This window comes from Saccostrea echinata, unplaced genomic scaffold (assembly GCF_033153115.1).
Source record: "Saccostrea echinata isolate AGI-Se365-2 ecotype Australia unplaced genomic scaffold, CSIRO_AGI_Sech_v1 ptg000025l, whole genome shotgun sequence".
Taxonomy (NCBI): Eukaryota; Metazoa; Mollusca; class Bivalvia; order Ostreida; family Ostreidae; genus Saccostrea; species Saccostrea echinata.
Window position 1 is genome coordinate 7,307,592 of NW_026889774.1, and position 17,834 is coordinate 7,325,425.

General features: G+C 32.1%; 1 protein-coding gene across 2 annotated transcripts; it reads left to right on the forward strand.

The window, feature by feature from the left end:
* Nucleotides 1–771: 771 nt before the first annotated feature.
* On the forward strand, nt 772–16,805 carry LOC133191928 (glycine receptor subunit alpha-2-like). 2 transcript variants are annotated; one of them, XM_061327690.1, is made up of 11 exons: nt 772–910; nt 1,035–1,144; nt 3,465–3,561; nt 3,671–3,727; nt 8,534–8,598; nt 10,281–10,348; nt 10,791–11,017; nt 11,882–11,964; nt 12,277–12,408; nt 14,010–14,383; nt 14,546–16,805. In XM_061327690.1, the coding sequence occupies exons 3-11, from the start codon at nt 3,467–3,469 to the stop codon at nt 14,714–14,716; spliced, it is 1,272 nt and encodes a 423-aa protein (XP_061183674.1). In that variant the 5' UTR covers nt 772–910; nt 1,035–1,144; nt 3,465–3,466; the 3' UTR covers nt 14,717–16,805. The 2 variants fall into 2 exon arrangements, with proteins under 2 accessions (XP_061183674.1, XP_061183675.1); XM_061327691.1 differs by lacking the exons at nt 772–910; nt 1,035–1,144; nt 3,465–3,561; nt 3,671–3,727 and adding an exon at nt 4,209–4,245.
* The last annotated feature ends 1,029 nt before the right edge of the window (nt 16,806–17,834 follow it).

Sequence of the window (17,834 nt, forward strand, 5' to 3'; positions counted from 1 at the left end):
AGACAGACAGACAGACAGACAGACAGACAGACGGACGGACGGACGACGGACACCTTACTATCGCATAAGCTCTTCTGGTCTCTGACCAGTAGAGCTAAAAACTACAGCGAAAGTCTATACTCAGAAAAAGTGGTGGAGTCCCACTTGCCCCCCCCCCCCCCCCCCGGTGTACTACGGGCCTGCAAATTTACACTTATTTATTTCTGCTACTGAATATTTAAAAAAAAGTCGACTAAGGCCTGTGGCAAAAAGTTCGCCTTTGAAAAATACCTTTTAAATGAGCAAATGGAAGGCGTTTTGTTCCTTAAGTTATTTCATTAAAGACCACAGACGACTCTTTACATAAGAACATATAATTTTTTTAAATCAAGATTTTATTTTATTGCAAGACTTATAAATCAATTCGAATACATCTCATTACATGCAGACCGCCAACTACCAAAATGATTTTCAGTCATTGTTTCTTCTAGACCAACAATAATGTTTTGTGCTTTGTGTCGTACCTAAAAATTAATTTTCTATCTCCCTATGCTTCCTTCAAAAGTATAATTGTGCAATGGATGTAAGTTTTTTTTTCTGTTAATTTGGTTTTACTGAGAATATTTGACACTGTTTTTTTTAAGGCGAGCTGATTTACAAATAACTGCAGTCTGTAATAGCCAACAGAAAAAAGAGGGTATTGCTTAGCATTTTGTGAATTGATTGACATATGCGAGGCTCTCTCTTGCCATAGTACACATTAACGTGTGAGAGAAACAGAGTGTAGATTAGTTTCTTATTCACCACTCCGTTGTGTGCAGACATCAAGCAGGGGTAGTCAAAGCAGTAATGAGGAACTTTAAATGTGCGCTATCTGACCCTTCCCTTGTAATAATTATTGATTCAGTTTAATGGATGGTTTTGAGAGCTGGTATATACATATATATGATATAATACTGCTTCATGGGACATATTCATATCGAGGTTTTTATGTTTGAATTTGAAAAGAACACCTGTAAAGAAATTTTGTACTAAAAAAATATTATTATTCCTAGCGGCGGTATCTTCCATGCAGTTTTCTGTTTATTCGATATGTAATGTGGATTGTTGACGAACAGGAGTGTTAAATCCAAGGCGACAGTAAAGACCTGCATCTTTTCAAAAGGTATGTGAATAATCGGCAATTATTCATTCAATATTCAGATAATGCCTTTATGGTTTTTCTTTTGCTTGAGAAACTTGGTAGCGAAATTCCCTACCTTGATTTATTTCAAAATCTTTTCTCTTTATGAAAATAACATTCTTCCTCTATATATCAATATAATTTCTGCGAAGATTGTGTAACTAATTTTTTATTTATCTAAATCACATATTGTGTATATTTGTGGCGAAAAAAAAAATGTTCTCATTGGTTGGTTTCAAATGTAGAGTGTTTCAGAACACACACGAACAGTTTGGTATAAAAAGTAGAAATGCAGAAAGAACCAGTAACAAGAGTTTTCTGAAAAGCGACAATCAAGTTATAAGACATTCAGGACGTTGATTTTTAGCATGTGTTTTCCATATCAAATTTACTAACATGATTGCAAGCTTGTGACAATGAACTGGATGTATGAAAAACTCTCTAAGATTCTATCAAAGAGAACCTTTTCTAAAATACCGAAACTACCATGTGACTTTTATCTACTTTGAAAATTGAAAATATGCAAGGTACTTTGTATCTTTTGAAATTAGAAAAAAAATCTAAAATACCGAAACTACCATGTGACTTTTTTCTACTTTGAAAAATTAAAATATGCAATATATCTTTTCATGATTACATTTAAATAGCTCTGCTCTTGTAACATGCAATATACACATGTTAAATATTAAGTTCCTAGGCGTACCTCTTAGATCCAAAAGATTATTATTATTTTTTAATAGATAGAGAGTCTTCGCAGGCGACACAAAAACTGCACAGTCATTTAAAGTTTCCATGTGAAGGTTTTTAAATCAAGATTTCATTTAATGGCAAGATGGAGTTGTCGATTTTTTTAATTGTACTTTAAAACACTATATAATAGATCTTAACATTACATGATAGATCTTAAAATTTTGAAAGAGAACTGAACAGTTTCTTTCAATTGCAATTTTCAGCAACCATTTTCATATTTATTTCCTTGGCTAGACGATTTTTGTTTAATTTTGCTAGTACTGTTCACTGAAAATTATTCTTTTGCCAGTTGAAATTTTAACAACAGCCGCCATGTTTAAATATCTTGAGGGTTGTTTTATTTGAAATCAGTTTTTAAGATATGCACATTATGTAATGCTATTTGCAGTTGAATAATTTATGTGTATGTAAAATTAATTTGAAAATTGAGGATACATGCACCAGAAATTTATTTGTAACTCTTGTGTTCATTCATAACTTTCTTGACAGAATGAGAAAAAAATACTTTCATGTTTCTAGATCAAATTAAAGTTTCTTGACTATATAGAAAAGTATTGATTGTTTGCAATGTGTGGTACTGTTTCTGGCTTTGAATATCAAATACTTACAGAGTTATAAACATTTTTAAACATACTTCAATATAAATGTTATGACTGTTCTTTTAAATGTCATGTCTTTCTATCTTCCGCGTTCTTTGAAAAATGAGTCGAAGTACATGATTCCAATTTCTGTAAGATTCGAATCTACACTTGTAATGGTTCTTTTGTTATTGTCCTGGTTCGTGATCTAGCAGGAAGTGATATAAGTTACATTACATTCCTAAGCTTCCCGTGACTGCAAGAGAGTTACTGGTTCAAATATCTTACGACATTGTATGAAAACTATGTACACGAAGTACAGTAAATCATTTTAAAATATAGCGGTCAAACACCTATGTTAAGGTAATCAATGTATAACGACAATATTTTGCACCTAATAAATGAGTGGTCCGATATTTTTCACCATGGTAGTGTTTTGAAGGTGTTATCAAATAAAAATACTCCACCAAAGGAATTTACAAAATTTTGATTATTGTCCAGTTATTTACATCTTGAATTTTACATTGAAGTCTATGGGCAGCGTATGTGTTATTAAGATATTTTAAAAAGTAATTTGAACTTCATAAAGAATCTCTTGGTGAAAGTATGCATAAACTTTCTCTTTATTAAAATATGAAATAAACATTTACCACAGATACTTTGACAACATTTAATTTTTTTTTCTTTTTATCAAGTACAGATAACTCTTTAAAAACGTTTAAGGTGCAAAATGGTCGGCTTATATGTTATCAGTAATGTAAATTTGGTTCATTTCATTTCATCGTTAACTAGCAATACATATTTTACTAGTTTAAAATGATTCAAAATATCCCTTCATTATACATTGAATACCTTAAGAGAAGGTAATTGTATCATTCTGGTGTGGATATACAAGTAGTTAGATCTATGCAATGTGTAACATACAAGAAATTAACAATACATTATGAAATAAACTGAATTTTTTGTTCCTTAAGACATGGAGCGTGTGTTGACGATTGTCGGATTGGGGAGCCTCATGAATGTCTTAATTCGACCCGTACAGAGCGATATTACTGTGTTCAGCAATGCACGGTAGTCCTTTATATCTCAGACTCTTAATTTTTAATTTTTCATGCATCGTTTATATTTTCTGTTCTTCATTGCCATGGTATGTAGTTATTTTTCTGAGTTCTGTTTCCAGGTACTTTGCCATCTATTTTCTTTGCATGGTCACTCTGGGTTATGCCGAAAGTGCAAGGTATTATGTTTTATCTGATCTTGTACATTATTTACGTTACATCTGATCTTGTACATCATTTATGTTACATGTGATCTTGTACATTATGTGAAGATTTTTTTTTATTTTCATGAGTTATGCAATTGTTGTTTCCAATTTTTCAAACATGCTTATATATACAGCCAACAATTCAAAAATACTGAAATACTGATAAATCAAACGAATGAATATGATATTGTATATCCAATATATGAGATACATGTTGTTGGCTTTTTTTAGAACGAAGAATACAGTTTAATACGTGAAAAATTGCTTTTTTTTTGAAGATTTGTATTTCTATATTTATTTAAATAAGGTGTTTTTTTTTTAATTTATCGTCTCATAAGATTTCGAGAAAAAAGAAATTTAATTTTTTTTTTCATATTTGCAACCGTCTTTTATTCCTTTCAAGCTATTTTATTTATTTTTTGTTTCATTTGTGATCATCGTCGAAAATAGAAAATAATGGGGTTTTCCATAATCTTTTCACACAGCGGAAAGTAAGTAATTTTAAATCATACACATTTGCTTTTTATTTAATTGTTTTAAACTACTTCCCTTTTAGGCGTATTTTCACGTAAAGATATACGACCCATGGCTCGATATATTTTTGCATGCTTTGCTATTCACGATCTCTTTCTTTCTTAGGTCCGCAGATTAGACACTTTTGTGTTTTACAGTTGTACTTTTACTATACAAAATTTATAAGCAATATTATTTAAAAGAGTTTGTTGATTTAAACAACCAGGCCTGAGGAACTTTCTGTATTCGCTCTGATGAAATTACAAAAAAAATCAAAAACACCCTATGGGTTATTTAATCGTAAAAACATCGTATATTTTGTCAATAACTTGCCATAAAACGTTTTTGGGTGTAAACATTGCTATTGAATGCCCTTAGCTATTGGGATTCTAGTTATGAATACTTCCCTCGACGCAATAAACCTCTCAATGTTCATGAATTTATATGCTTTCTTATAAAACGGGCAAGCATCAAAGGAAAAATACCAATGAGTCCGTTTTCCAACAAAGCCTAATAACTATTCTAATTAAGATTTTTTAACTAAAAGAAATAGTATTTTTGAAACCGGTGCTTTCTCTCTCACATTTATTCCCTTAAGTTCTTTGCAGTATAATAAGGGCAAAGATATTAACCCGACAATTCCTATGCATTAAATTCTCGGTTTCTTAGTCTTATTGCTAATTAATAGATATTATTATGGCACGTATGTGACCTCAGATCCTCTTAAATATGCTCATGGGGGAAAGGAATGCATTGGCAAAATAACTTATCATAATAGTTAACGAGAAATGAGCAAACATTAGGCACCATTGTTCCATATGTTACGACTTCAACAAATGTATTTATTGAAAGTAACGAATGCTTCATTGCTTTTGCAATTTTACACGCTTATTCAGACAGTGTAAGTTTTATACCCCCTCCCCCTTCTTCACTATGCTTTTAAATAACTTTTGATATCAATGTGCTTTTAGATTAAATAGCTGATTATGTGGTTTAAGAAAAACGTTGACGCAAATACAGTTAACGAGAGAATATTGCGCAATTTCCAGCTCATCTGATCCAAGATGACTTTTTCTTTTCTCAGATTCGTTCGTTGTTTGATTGCATATAAACTATTATTTCATTTTTTTAACTAAACCGATACATATGTGTACTTTGGAATATTTTCATAGACTACATCTGAGATAGTAAAAAATCTTGAAAAAAGAGTCTAGAGGTATTGAACTTGAAATAATATCTAAGAGAAGACACTTTTTGAAAGGACTCAAATTATGGATGGTAATTGAAATCCACAAGCAATTAAGAACATCGTTAACCAAAGTTCTCAAGATGGCAATGCTAGCTAAAATATTTGTCTTCAATATTTTCCGTAAATATCGTCGTCTATAGTCATGATCAGATATGCATTTCGAATTAGCTACGAGAGAGGTTAATGTTTTAAATAGTCAGTCCATGGAAATGTTAAAATAACTCAAATGAAATTTTTTGAACTCTGTCCAGTCTAAAATCTCTTTTAACAAAAGATCAGAATAAATTTTGATGAGAATACAAGAGATTCCGCTACTTTTAATGAAAACTATTTGTGAGGAATAGAATAATTATAAGTATGGAACCTGTTGGTGATGTGGATAGAGTAGAAGTGAACGTTCTGGTTAAAGGATGATTATCTGTAAGGTCATTTTCCGGCCTACAATAAAAACTCTTAAAAATAAGATTTTATGTAATTTTAATCATTCTATTTTATGATTCTGATGTTTGTTTTCAACATCAATCACCTAAGTCACGTGATTTAGAGGTGACAAATGGTGGTCATATAAAGAAAAATTGAGGGTAGGTCTATCAATATCAGGTTTCTATGCATGTTTCTAAATGTAAATGATCAAAAATTGTTTATTTATTACGACACATATCAAACTAAAGTAATGAATAAAAAATTGTTTCATTTAAGGATTAAGACATTTTTTTATGACGTGGATTTTGATGCCTTTACATTTTGCATATTTTCAATGTAAATCTTTACAAAATGCACATCGTATTATGTTGAAAAAATGCTTAATTTTCATTTAACTTAAAATTATTATTTCATATAAGTTTTATTTGTAATTGTGCATTGTTCTATAGATGTGCTACCTATTTTACGCATGAAATGCTCGTATAAGAAATGTTGTCTCGAAGTATCTATTGATCTATCACACTTGTGTCAAAATTTTGAAAACATTGAAAGACTTTTGTTTGTGATTGAATAAAAAACTAGTTGTTATTAATTAAATAGGCTCTAAATTAACAAAAATAGGGAATACATTAATGTACAGGATGAAAATATTAATGCAAGTACATTTTGATTAATCATATGAGTAGTGGGTATATAAAACTCAGAACGGTTGTATTTAAAATATATACTGGTACATAAAATGAAATAACGACGTAAGAATTGTTTTCAATTGATTTCATTTCATTTCGCATGTATAACAACAAATTTAATAAAAAATGCTATCTAAAATATAATACACAAAAGTCAAGACCCTGTCATCACCCTCACCCCTTTTAACAGAACTTAATAAAAATGGGAATCTTTTCAACCATTCCTTCCACTATCCATGTCAAAAGTTTTAGTATATCCATGGACTAATATCACACAAATGTACAAAATGGGCCCTACGGCTTTGCCGCTCGCCTTCGAACTTTGAGGCCGTAGGGTTCAATTCTTGTTCTTAGTGCCGCGTCAAAAATAAGACATTTAACGAGGCTAGTGACTGTCCCTTTGCTAAGTCTTCGTTTTTAAAGGTGAATGTCATTGTGTCTTTTGGGTATAACCTTTAAAAAAGGAGGTCCCTTCAATAATGAAATCAAAATTGTGACACTTCACCTTAAGCAGATAATCTCTGCATCTGGGTGAAAAAAATTAAAATGGGGTAATGCAGATATCAATTATCAATCACATGTGACCTTAGGAACCCTTCTCCCCCTTGGCAAAGACAGAACTGCTGTTCTTGTAGCTAAAATGCTAACAAAGATGCGTGTTGCTTCCTGACATCCAAATAGATTGATCGAGTCCTTTCAACACCCAGGTAACACAAATTACTTGGATCTTATGTCACTCATACGGAAAAATATAAGGGTCCCTCTGAAAGATTGGGGCGAGAATTCTCATTATATGAAACCATCCCATAAGTAATTCCTTATCTTTAAAAGTTGCCTATAGAATATGTACCTATAGAAAAATTAGTTAATAAAAAAAATAGAAAATGTATCTTCCCACAACAAAAAATATAGCTTTTACCACTACTAAAAGTAGTACTAACAGATATGCTTTACTCCTAAAGAATAAATACAAAAATGTAGCAAAAATAAAGTAAACTATAATAATAATAATAAAAATTGTAATTAATAACTTGTATTCACACCTTTATATGTAAAAAAAGTTATTTTTTCTTTATTTCAATCAGACAGTTCATGAGAATTGTCTTCACGTGTAATTTTACAACATCCAGTCTTTCCAGTCCTTTGATTTTAGATTTTTGGGTAAAAATTGACATTTTTCGAGTAAAAATGCAGGGCTTATATTATTTTTGTTTATTCAACAGAAACATGTGCTCTAACTGAAGTTTATAATATGAAATAATCTACATAAGCCTTCATTTTCATTCATTAGATTTTCCTGCAAATATCGTAAAAATGAAGCGAACAATTTTTTATTACATGTCCTAACCACCTTTAACCAAGGTTCATAATCTGGTAGTCAATTTTTATGTTTATAAGAAGTTTACAAGCACATATTTGTGTTGGTTAAAGGTGGTTATAACATGTATAGGAGTTGCCTAACACACCCACCCTATTGAGTTTTCCCATTACCCTAATGCTAATACGGACCGATAGTACATTACTTTGTGACCTTATATCAAAACAAATACTATAACATCATTAACCAATTTTCATTTTAATATCATTAAACTGGATTATTAGCCTACTGATTCATGCAGTTTTTCAAGAGAAAAGTACTGCTTGAAAATTTGAAGTCATTGTAGGCCGCAAAACGACCTTATAGAAAATGGTCCTTTGTATATAATCTATGTACTTGTAATTATGCTTTATTGCTTTTATAATCTCTGTATATTTTTTTTATTTTTAACATTTTACTCGTGAGTGTAAATTTGATTTTAACATTATAATTCTAGTTCATGTTATAGATTCTGCAAAAATAGATATCGCTTGAATCATATCAAAAGTAAAATTAATGTAAATTTTAATGTTATTTTTTTTTTGTAGGGAAAAGATATTACAAGAAATCTTTACAGATTATGATGGGAAAATTCCACCAAATTACGACAATGGTAATATACTTTGCAGTATAGAAAAGGAATTTATTGGCAAATTGATGCGATTTGCTCGATGTTAGATTAATATCCGACTTTTTTACACATGTATCGGGTTTCTTTGGCTTTGCTCGGCTCAAATCTCACAACAAATATGCAAGGGAATATACCATAACTGCCCTTGTATGCGTCCTTAACATCATTGTGATTAAGTATATGGAGTTGTATTTGACCTTCCAATGTCAAACATACTACAGGGGGTACATGAACTCACATATTCATTTGAGGGTTTAAAGTCGAAGATAGTTTAGGATATCTTCTTACCAATGTTGTGGACATATATGAAGTGAAGCACTTGACATTTAGCATCAAATTCGCCACAGTGGTCGAGACATCCTCAGAAAGGTCAGTTCAATTAGGATCAAAGATTTACGTCACATTGAGTCCTAGAAGTGTTATGAACACGATGTGTAGAGTACATTTAACAATTTAGTCTTAAACGTGCTACGGAGGTGTAAGGTGACCAGATGAACAAATTTATGTATTTGCCGGTGCAAAAGGTCAATAACAAATATGTATGGACTGAATACTCAGTATATTTAGACATAATCTTCAGTTTGTAAGAGTGGAATGTGTCCTTATTTTCAACCTTGTCCTGTCCTGGAAGGGTTATCCCCCTTTGCTTTTAATCAATAAAAATCAATTATAAAAACTCTATCTGGTAAAAATAAAAAAAAAGTTTTCAATCATTTTGTTATTCCTGATGATTAAATACATCTTTCCACCACAGCATTTATTGATATTCTTAGTATTTGATTTTCCCCAAAAAATTTGCTTGTCTCCATAGAACTCAATGCAATCTTCATTAATTAATAACTGGTTAATTACTGTTTAGGTAATTACACTTTTGAAAACTTCTCCTGGTAAATCCTTTTCTACTCTAAAATGCTTTGAATTAATATCAGAGTATTAAATACATGATGAATAGTTAAGGTTAGAAAATTGCATGTGTCCTAATGTGAGTCGGATACCTTTAAAATACTTATATGTGTACGATGACTTTGAAAACATTCTTAAGGGGAAAACTCAACCTGTTTATGTCATACCTGCATGGAAATCAAAGAAAAGTCGGATATTGCTTCCATCGACAAACATTCCAGGCCCCAAGACCATAAACTGAGAACACACGTAAGTCAAAATTTCAAATCGATATAACTTTCAAAATAATTTTGGTTATAAAATAAAATTTTCATATGTTTGAATTGGAGTGTTATGCACAATTGCAAATTTTTAAGCTAATACGTTAAATGAAACTTAAGATATTCAAAATCAAATTTTTGACTTAAGTCAGTTTATGGTCTTGGGGCCAGGATAGTGGTTGGAATCTATAAGTTAAATGTTGTTAACACCAATATTTTCTTCGTTATCTGACGACTGTTTCCTTGATTTGGACGCATTTTTTTTTGGTGGTGTCCAGACTTTAGTTCTTGTTGTTTAAAACTCAAATGCTGAAATTATCCCAGCAAACGACACTAGTACATAATTATAATGCCTTGGTTATTGTATGTATAACAATATGAAATGAACAATTCGTATTTAATAAATGTTCTTTTTATTAAATTTTCATGTAATGTATCTCTTTTTCTTACTGACTGAATTCATTTAAAATCTTAATACTCCCTTTTTTAATTTATTTTCAGACACTCCCGTCAATTCTTCTGTGCAGTTTTACATCATTAGTGTTGACACGATCAATGAAGCTACAATGGTATGTAGTACTTCTGTAAAATAAATTATTTTCGTTGGGTCAAATATTCATGGTCTAAGAGAAAAATACTGATCCTTGGGGATTTGATATCCTGATATAAGAAAATCATACTGTAGTCTGAAATTTTCACATTTTATGGAGAACATAAACTTGTGGGTCTCTTCATATCACTGAAACAATGAAAAAATAAACCAACGAAAATGATTGATTTTACAGCATTAAATAAAACGTTCAAAATTATAAGCTCTTGTGTCCTGAATAAATATTTTATCAGAGAAATATATATAACATTAAATTATGATAATTTGAAAGACTGAAATTGTCTGTAGAGATAACATAAATGCTTTGGGAGAGAAAAAAAATTGAAAAGGGTGAATTTCAAAGGTGGCGGCATAGCTTACTCCCTACATCAAACACTGTGATCTGTGTATAATATTTTTAGGATTTTTCAATGAGCTTCTTTTTGAGACAAAGATGGATTGATAACCGTATGAATTACACCCCTGCTTTAAACATGACACGTCTTGAGCTAGACAATAGGCGAATGGCGGATGTCTGGGTTCCTGACCTCTACTTCGTAAATGAGAAGAAAGCAGACGTCCACGATGTCACCGTTCCTAATAAATTGATGCACGTCTATCCGAATGGCCTCATTGTATACAGTATGAGGTAAACAGTAATCATAATCAAAACTGACATTTGTGTTGTGGATAAACATGTCTCTGGTATGCGTTTGTAACGACAACCGAAAGTTCAGCTGATGTCGATAACGATGAAGAATGATGATGATTACTATTTTTATTATGGTTTGATGTTATGTACTAGTATTTACAGCTATTAAGTATAGCTGCTTTTTTTTTAAAAATGGATCTTCAAACATTGGTAGAGCGTCAGAATGTACATGGTTTTTTTTTTTTATATCTAAGTGGTAAAAACCAATTTCATCACTGAAATGGATCTCGAGGCTGTACTGAAATTTATAATTATGACAATTCTTATCTTAATCTTTTTGAAGTTTTTTTTAAACTGTCCATCCTTCTTAACCTGCTCCCTTGTTGGCCAACTAAAAGGCAAATTTGGTTCGTTTTAAGAGGTCATTTGTGATGTTCGTTTTAAGGAGTCATTTGTGATGTTTTGATATTAGTTTTTAAACTTTTTTTAAGCTGGAAGAAGACCTCTTAATTCACAAATTAAACTTTTTCGAGAAAGCAGTGGGATTTAGTTGTGTTAAACATGATCTAGGAGTTTTCACAAAATCTTTTAGCCATTGCATTACAGGACTTTTCAGAGTTAAATAGTGATGAAACTAATAGTAAAACACGCTATTGTTTTCCTTGAAAATACACTTTTTTCACATGTCTCTTGGGACTCTGTAATCTCTCTATAATAAGTGCTCGGATCATTTTTTTTTTCCAGAAATTGCTCTTTATCTTCGAGATAAAAATGAAATAGTAATTGGTTAATGGCCGCTATAGACTTGTGGACCCTTTCAATCATAATTAGGCTTGTATGTAGCTTGATTTATCATTTCAGAGTTACAGCAGTGTTTTCTTGTACTATGGATCTGCAGAAATATCCCCTAGACGATCAAAAATGCGCCATTGTTATGGAAAGCTGTAAGAACGATTTCCGATCAATTTCCTCCTAGAGTTTGCATAGCATTTTCTTACATGGAAAAGTACATTCATTATTCATTAATTCTTTTGATAAAGGATCCTAAGAGAATTTCAGATTTAAAAAAAAAACACATGTAAAACTATAATATTTACATGAGCAACTTTTGCCGAATTTTCAAATCAAACAAAACTAATAAACCAAACACATTCTATGCTATTGGCAGAGGTTGAAACAACGACAAACACTTTTTAAAAGAATATTTTTTTTCAGAAACAGATGTACTCAGATTTGTTATATTGTTTCTCTTTTAGATGGATACAGTACAGAGACGCTATTTATGCGATGGCACGAAACTCCTGTAGAAACATCAGACAATCTTCAACTTCCTCAATTCGAAATGCAGAACATTAAGGAGTCCAGATGTGACGTTACTTACGCTGGTGGTGGGTATTCTCTCTCTCTCTCTCCCTCTCTCTATAATGTATATTGAATTCCTTATTTAATATCGAAATCCGCTATGTTTGTTTAAGAGATATATTATGCTTCCTTGGTTGTGCTTTGGGTTAACTATGCAGAATTATTCATTAAATGTATGTTAATACATAATGTTGATATTTAATCTGAAACATTCTTGTGTTCATGACATTTGTAACATACACGATGATTAATGAGCTTAATGGTAAAATCAATATTTTAAAGCTACATGTAGTTCATTCGAGTCTGCACTACGTCTTTATTAAAAAATGGCTTTAATCTTTTTGATCTACAAGGACAAGTCAATATATTCAGTAATTGATTTATTTTATACTTCACTTGGAAGTGATGTTTTTTTGGTTGAACTATTTTAATTAAGAGTTTAGATATATATATACTTTGTAATATGTAAAAATAAATTTAAATGGTAAAATGGAATTAATTTTGGAAAACGCCGAACTGCTTTTGGAGAAGCCATCAGGGGGTTGAAGGTGACCATTCAACTTATTATCACAGGGGTAACATGGGAAATTCACAAGCATCGGGTTTCATCTGATACATATTAAAGGGTTTTCAAATTATTTTCGACAGAAACAAGATAACGTCTTAAACTTTACTTGACATATTATCCAGAAATAATTTGAAGTAATTCACAAGTGTGTGACTTTGACCTTTGACTCCTTAACCTCGAAAAATATGGGTCACGTTTTAGTTATAGACAGTATTAAAATGAGTCTGGAAACCAGTTCATACCCTATATGAACTTGTAATTTTGACCAATCACGTTTGGGCTCCAAATCAAAAAGGATCTTTATTATTAGTTAAAAAGATATACCACAATATTTGAATTTCCGACAATGAACTTTTGACGACAATATAAATAGGAGTCATTTTTAAGTCAGTAAAATTAGAAGGTGATGATCTGAAATTTTATTGCTAAAGCTTAGTAATATTTAGAGATGTCATCCGGAGAGTAAAGAGTATTCATACTACAAACGAAGTTGTGACCTTGACCTTTCACTTTTTGGCTACAAAATCAATAGTGAAGATTAATCAAGAGAGAGTCATCACCCATGAACCGCTGGACCAGACAAAATGAAATTTGTATAAAAGTTTCATTACAAAATATACATTGAAGTTTATTCAAATAATGACCGCCAGGGGTAGGGCGGGGTAACAAGAGGGGATCAAATTTATATACAGGAATATGTAGGTAATATCTTTAAAAATCTTCTCAAGATCAGCAAAACCAGGAATAGTCATCTTAATAGAGAAGCATCTTCAGGTAGTGTAGATTCAAGTTTGTTCGAACCCTGACCCCGGGGTAGTCTGGGGCGACAAGAGGGGATCAAAATTATAGGAAGATGTAGAAAAATCTTCTTTTCAAAAATGCTTTTAGCCACAATTAGTCATATTTAAATGAAAGCATCCTCAGGTAGTGTAGATTCAAATTCAAAACATGACCTCTGGTGTAGGCCGGGGCAACAATTGGCGATTAAAGTTTAACATAGGAATATTTTTTAAAATATTTTTTTTTTAAATCTTCTCCAGTCTACATTTTTTTTTACAGTCACCTACACCTGTTTAAAGATGGAGCTACATCTTCACCGAACTCTGGGATATTACATCATCCAGGTTTATGTGCCAAGTTGCCTCATTGTGATATTATCCTGGGTATCATTTTGGTTGAATGTGGAATCAACACCAGCCCGAATTTCCTTAGGGTTGTTGACAGTTCTAACTATGACGACACAAAGCTCAGGCGCAAAAGCCTCATTGCCTCGAGTCTCATATGTAAAGGCCATTGACATATGGATGTCAACGTGTTTGATATTTGTGTTTGCTGCTTTAATTGAATTTGCGTATGTGAATGTATTAGCAAGGGTTGAACAACGAAGAGGAAAATCTGTGATGTCAAATATGAACGAAGCTAAGGAGGAGGAGGTAAGTTTACAAATACCCTACCAGTACTACCAGTACTGTGAATTGTGTTCAAATCAGACAGAGACCTAAATAAACCAGACTCTTTAAAAAGAAAATTAGCTTTTACAAACACGTAAACATACTACACGTAAAATATAATTAGCAAACGTTATCTTTTTTTAGGAAGAAGAAAAGGAAAAGAAGAAATGTTGGTGTTTTAGAAATCTCGAGGACAGAGAAAGGGCACGATTGGTGGACAAAATATCACGTGTTGTTTTTCCCACTGTCTTCATAGTATTCAATATCATTTATTGGATAACGTACGTGTTTTGGGAACCAGAGACTGTAGATTAACGAACCAGTGATTTTATTATAGATGCCAATATACATGTACATTTACGGACTTCTGTGTTGACCAATTTGTACTTGTAAAAATGTAACCCCCAGTTGTCTCTTATAACTACAATTTGTGGTATTTCCATAATCTCTAAGTATTGTTGTATACTTCAAAACCGAAATTTTCTAATTGCACCAATGTACATGCAAGTGATTACATTTTAAAACTGATGAGTTTTTTGGAGATCGGTAAATTTTTATCTTTTTCCAGTTAAAAAATACCCTCAGGTCACCAATGCTTTGTGATGTAACTCAGGGTACAATTTAAGTAACATGATCATTTTTTTCCAGAGTTTCTAATACAGAATTTTGCAGAGTCCATTTTTGCTATGGGAAAACCTCTTTGGTCAAAATTTAAAGGAGGAGGTGCACAATGGCACTATGTAATAAAGATTCTCTGAAATTGTTAAATTTTATTCAGTGGTAAAGGAGGAGTTGTGGATAAGAGAGGGATAATCCAACGCGTAACGCACGGACAGAAGGACGTACAGACGGACGGACACTCCATCACTACACCCCCCCCACACTTATCAATGGGGGTATAATAATATACAACATATAGAATAAGTGAAGAGGTAATTGATATTACATAGTATAGAACAAATGTATAAAAACTAAAAAGTTTTAAATACTACAGACAGCTGATGCTCTATATAAATCTTTCCACATTTCTTCTAAAAAGAAGTGTCGCCCAAGTGGCACAGTGGGTAGGGCGTTTGCTGTATAGTCGCGGAGTAAGGAGTTGATCCTTACGTTGCAGGTTCGAATCCCACTGCGGGACCTGGAGACCGGTCCTTTGGATGAGATCGTATTAACCGAGGTCTCGTGCTGCCACGAAAAATATCTCTCTCTGCTCAATGGCCTTGAGTGCCGAGTATAGGTCAAAATTTGCAGTCCTCCGCCCGGTGTAACGACGAAAAGTGACTCCCGTAGAATATTGACCGGGGATCATTTGTCTACATAGAAATTTGTCCCCCTGGTCAATATTATGTAGAAAAATGACCTTCTTTTTGTAGAAATTATGGCCTTGGGGTCATTTTTCGCCATGTGGATTGTAGAAAAATGACCCTGTAGAATAATGACTTGGCTTTAATTAGAACAATTGGTGCTAAGACTTTCATACTTAACATGTGTAATCCTTGTGACAAGACCTTCCTTTGGATACCAACAACTTTGACCTTAACCTTTGAGTTTGACCTACTTTAGCAAAACTTTAACCTTGGCCCTAATTTTTGAACGGTTGGTGTTGGGGATTTTATTCTTCATATTTGTAATCCTTGTGACAAGACCTTTCTTTGGATACCAACAACTTTGACCCTTGGTGTTTGACTCCTTTTGGGAAACTTTAACCTGGTCATAACTTTTGAACTATTGGTGCTTCGGGTTTCATATTTCAGTTGTGTATTTCTTGGGAGAAGGCGTTTCCTTGGGCACCATTAATTTTGACCATTTGACCTAGACCTTGATGTTTGACATACTTTTGAAAAAACTTTAACCTTTTCCATATCTATTCAATGGTTGCTGCTAGGGCTTTCATATTTCACAGGTTTATTCCTCGAGACAAGACCTTACTTAAGGTACCAACATATTTGATTTGCATTTGAGAAAGTTTAACCTTTGCTATAATTTGCCATACCGGGGCATCAGTGTTTCACAAACACATCTTGTTTGATACCAGAAGAAAACTGCATGGTTTTGGTAGGAAAATTCTTGTTAGGCAAATACATGTAAATAGGGGTTAAATGATGCAGCCTTGTGATTTGAAGTGTTCATTTCTAAAAGCTTTAAAGTTTAAATGACAAAATTAAAAGGTTATACTATATTTTACACTAATAATACAAGATGTTTTATCCATTAAAGGAAAGCCTAACAAGGCTATAATGATGTTCTATTACTATTAGAGCAAGAATACATGTACGTACATTCTTTGATTTTTGTAATCACATTTTATAAAATAAGTTTCCACGGCTGTAATTCTTTTAAAAAATCAAGATCATTATCTTAAGTGGTGTAAGAAAGAGAAACATATAAATAAAAAAAATGTATAGCTTCCATAACTGTAATCCTTTTTGATTTTACTCTGGGAAAATAATGTGCAACAAATAAAAATATAGTCTTCGTTTTTAGCTCTACTGGTCAGAGACCAGAAGAACTTATGCGATAGTAAGGTGTCCGTCGTCCGTCCGTCTAGCTGTCTGTCTGTCTGTCCGTCCGTCTATAAACAATTAATTTTTCAAAATGCTACTCCTCCTACAGTTTTAGTCCGATTTCAATATAACTTGACACACAAGTAGAATACATTAAGATACATAATTCTTTATATCGGTTTTTGATTTCGATGAACGGTGTTGCCATGATTACTAAAAATAGAGATTTCTGAAAAGTAATTTCAAAACGCTACTACTCCTACAGTTTTGGTCTGATTTCAATATAACTTGGCACACAAGTAGACTTCACTAAGATACACAATTCTCTTTATCGGTTTTTGATTTCAAAGAACGATGTTGCCATGGTTACTTAAAAAAGAAATTTTTGTGAAAAACTTTCAAAACGCTACTCCTCCTACAGTTTTGATCTGATTTCGATATAACTTGACACACAAGTAGACTACACTAAGATACATATTTCTGTATATCGATTTTTGATTTCGATGAACGGTGTTCCTATGGTCACTAAAAATAGAAATTTCTGTGAAAAACTTTCAAAACGCTACTGCTTCCACAGTTTTGGTCTGATTTCAGTATTACTTGGCACACAAGCAGATGACACTAAGATACATAATTTTGTTTATCGGTTTTTGATTTCGATGAATGGTGTTGTCATGGTTACTAAAAATAAAAATTTCCTTGAAATACTTTCAAAATGTTACTATTCCTACAGTTTTGATTTGATTTTTATAACTTGGCACACAATTAGACTACACTAAGGTACATAATTGTCTTATTTTTTTTTTTTTATTTTGTTGAATGATTGTTAGCATGGTTACTAAAATCGAAATTTCTGTAATTTTTTTTTTAAAGGCTACTACTCCTACAGTTTTGAGGATTGCAATAAATCTTGCCACAAAAAGAGACTA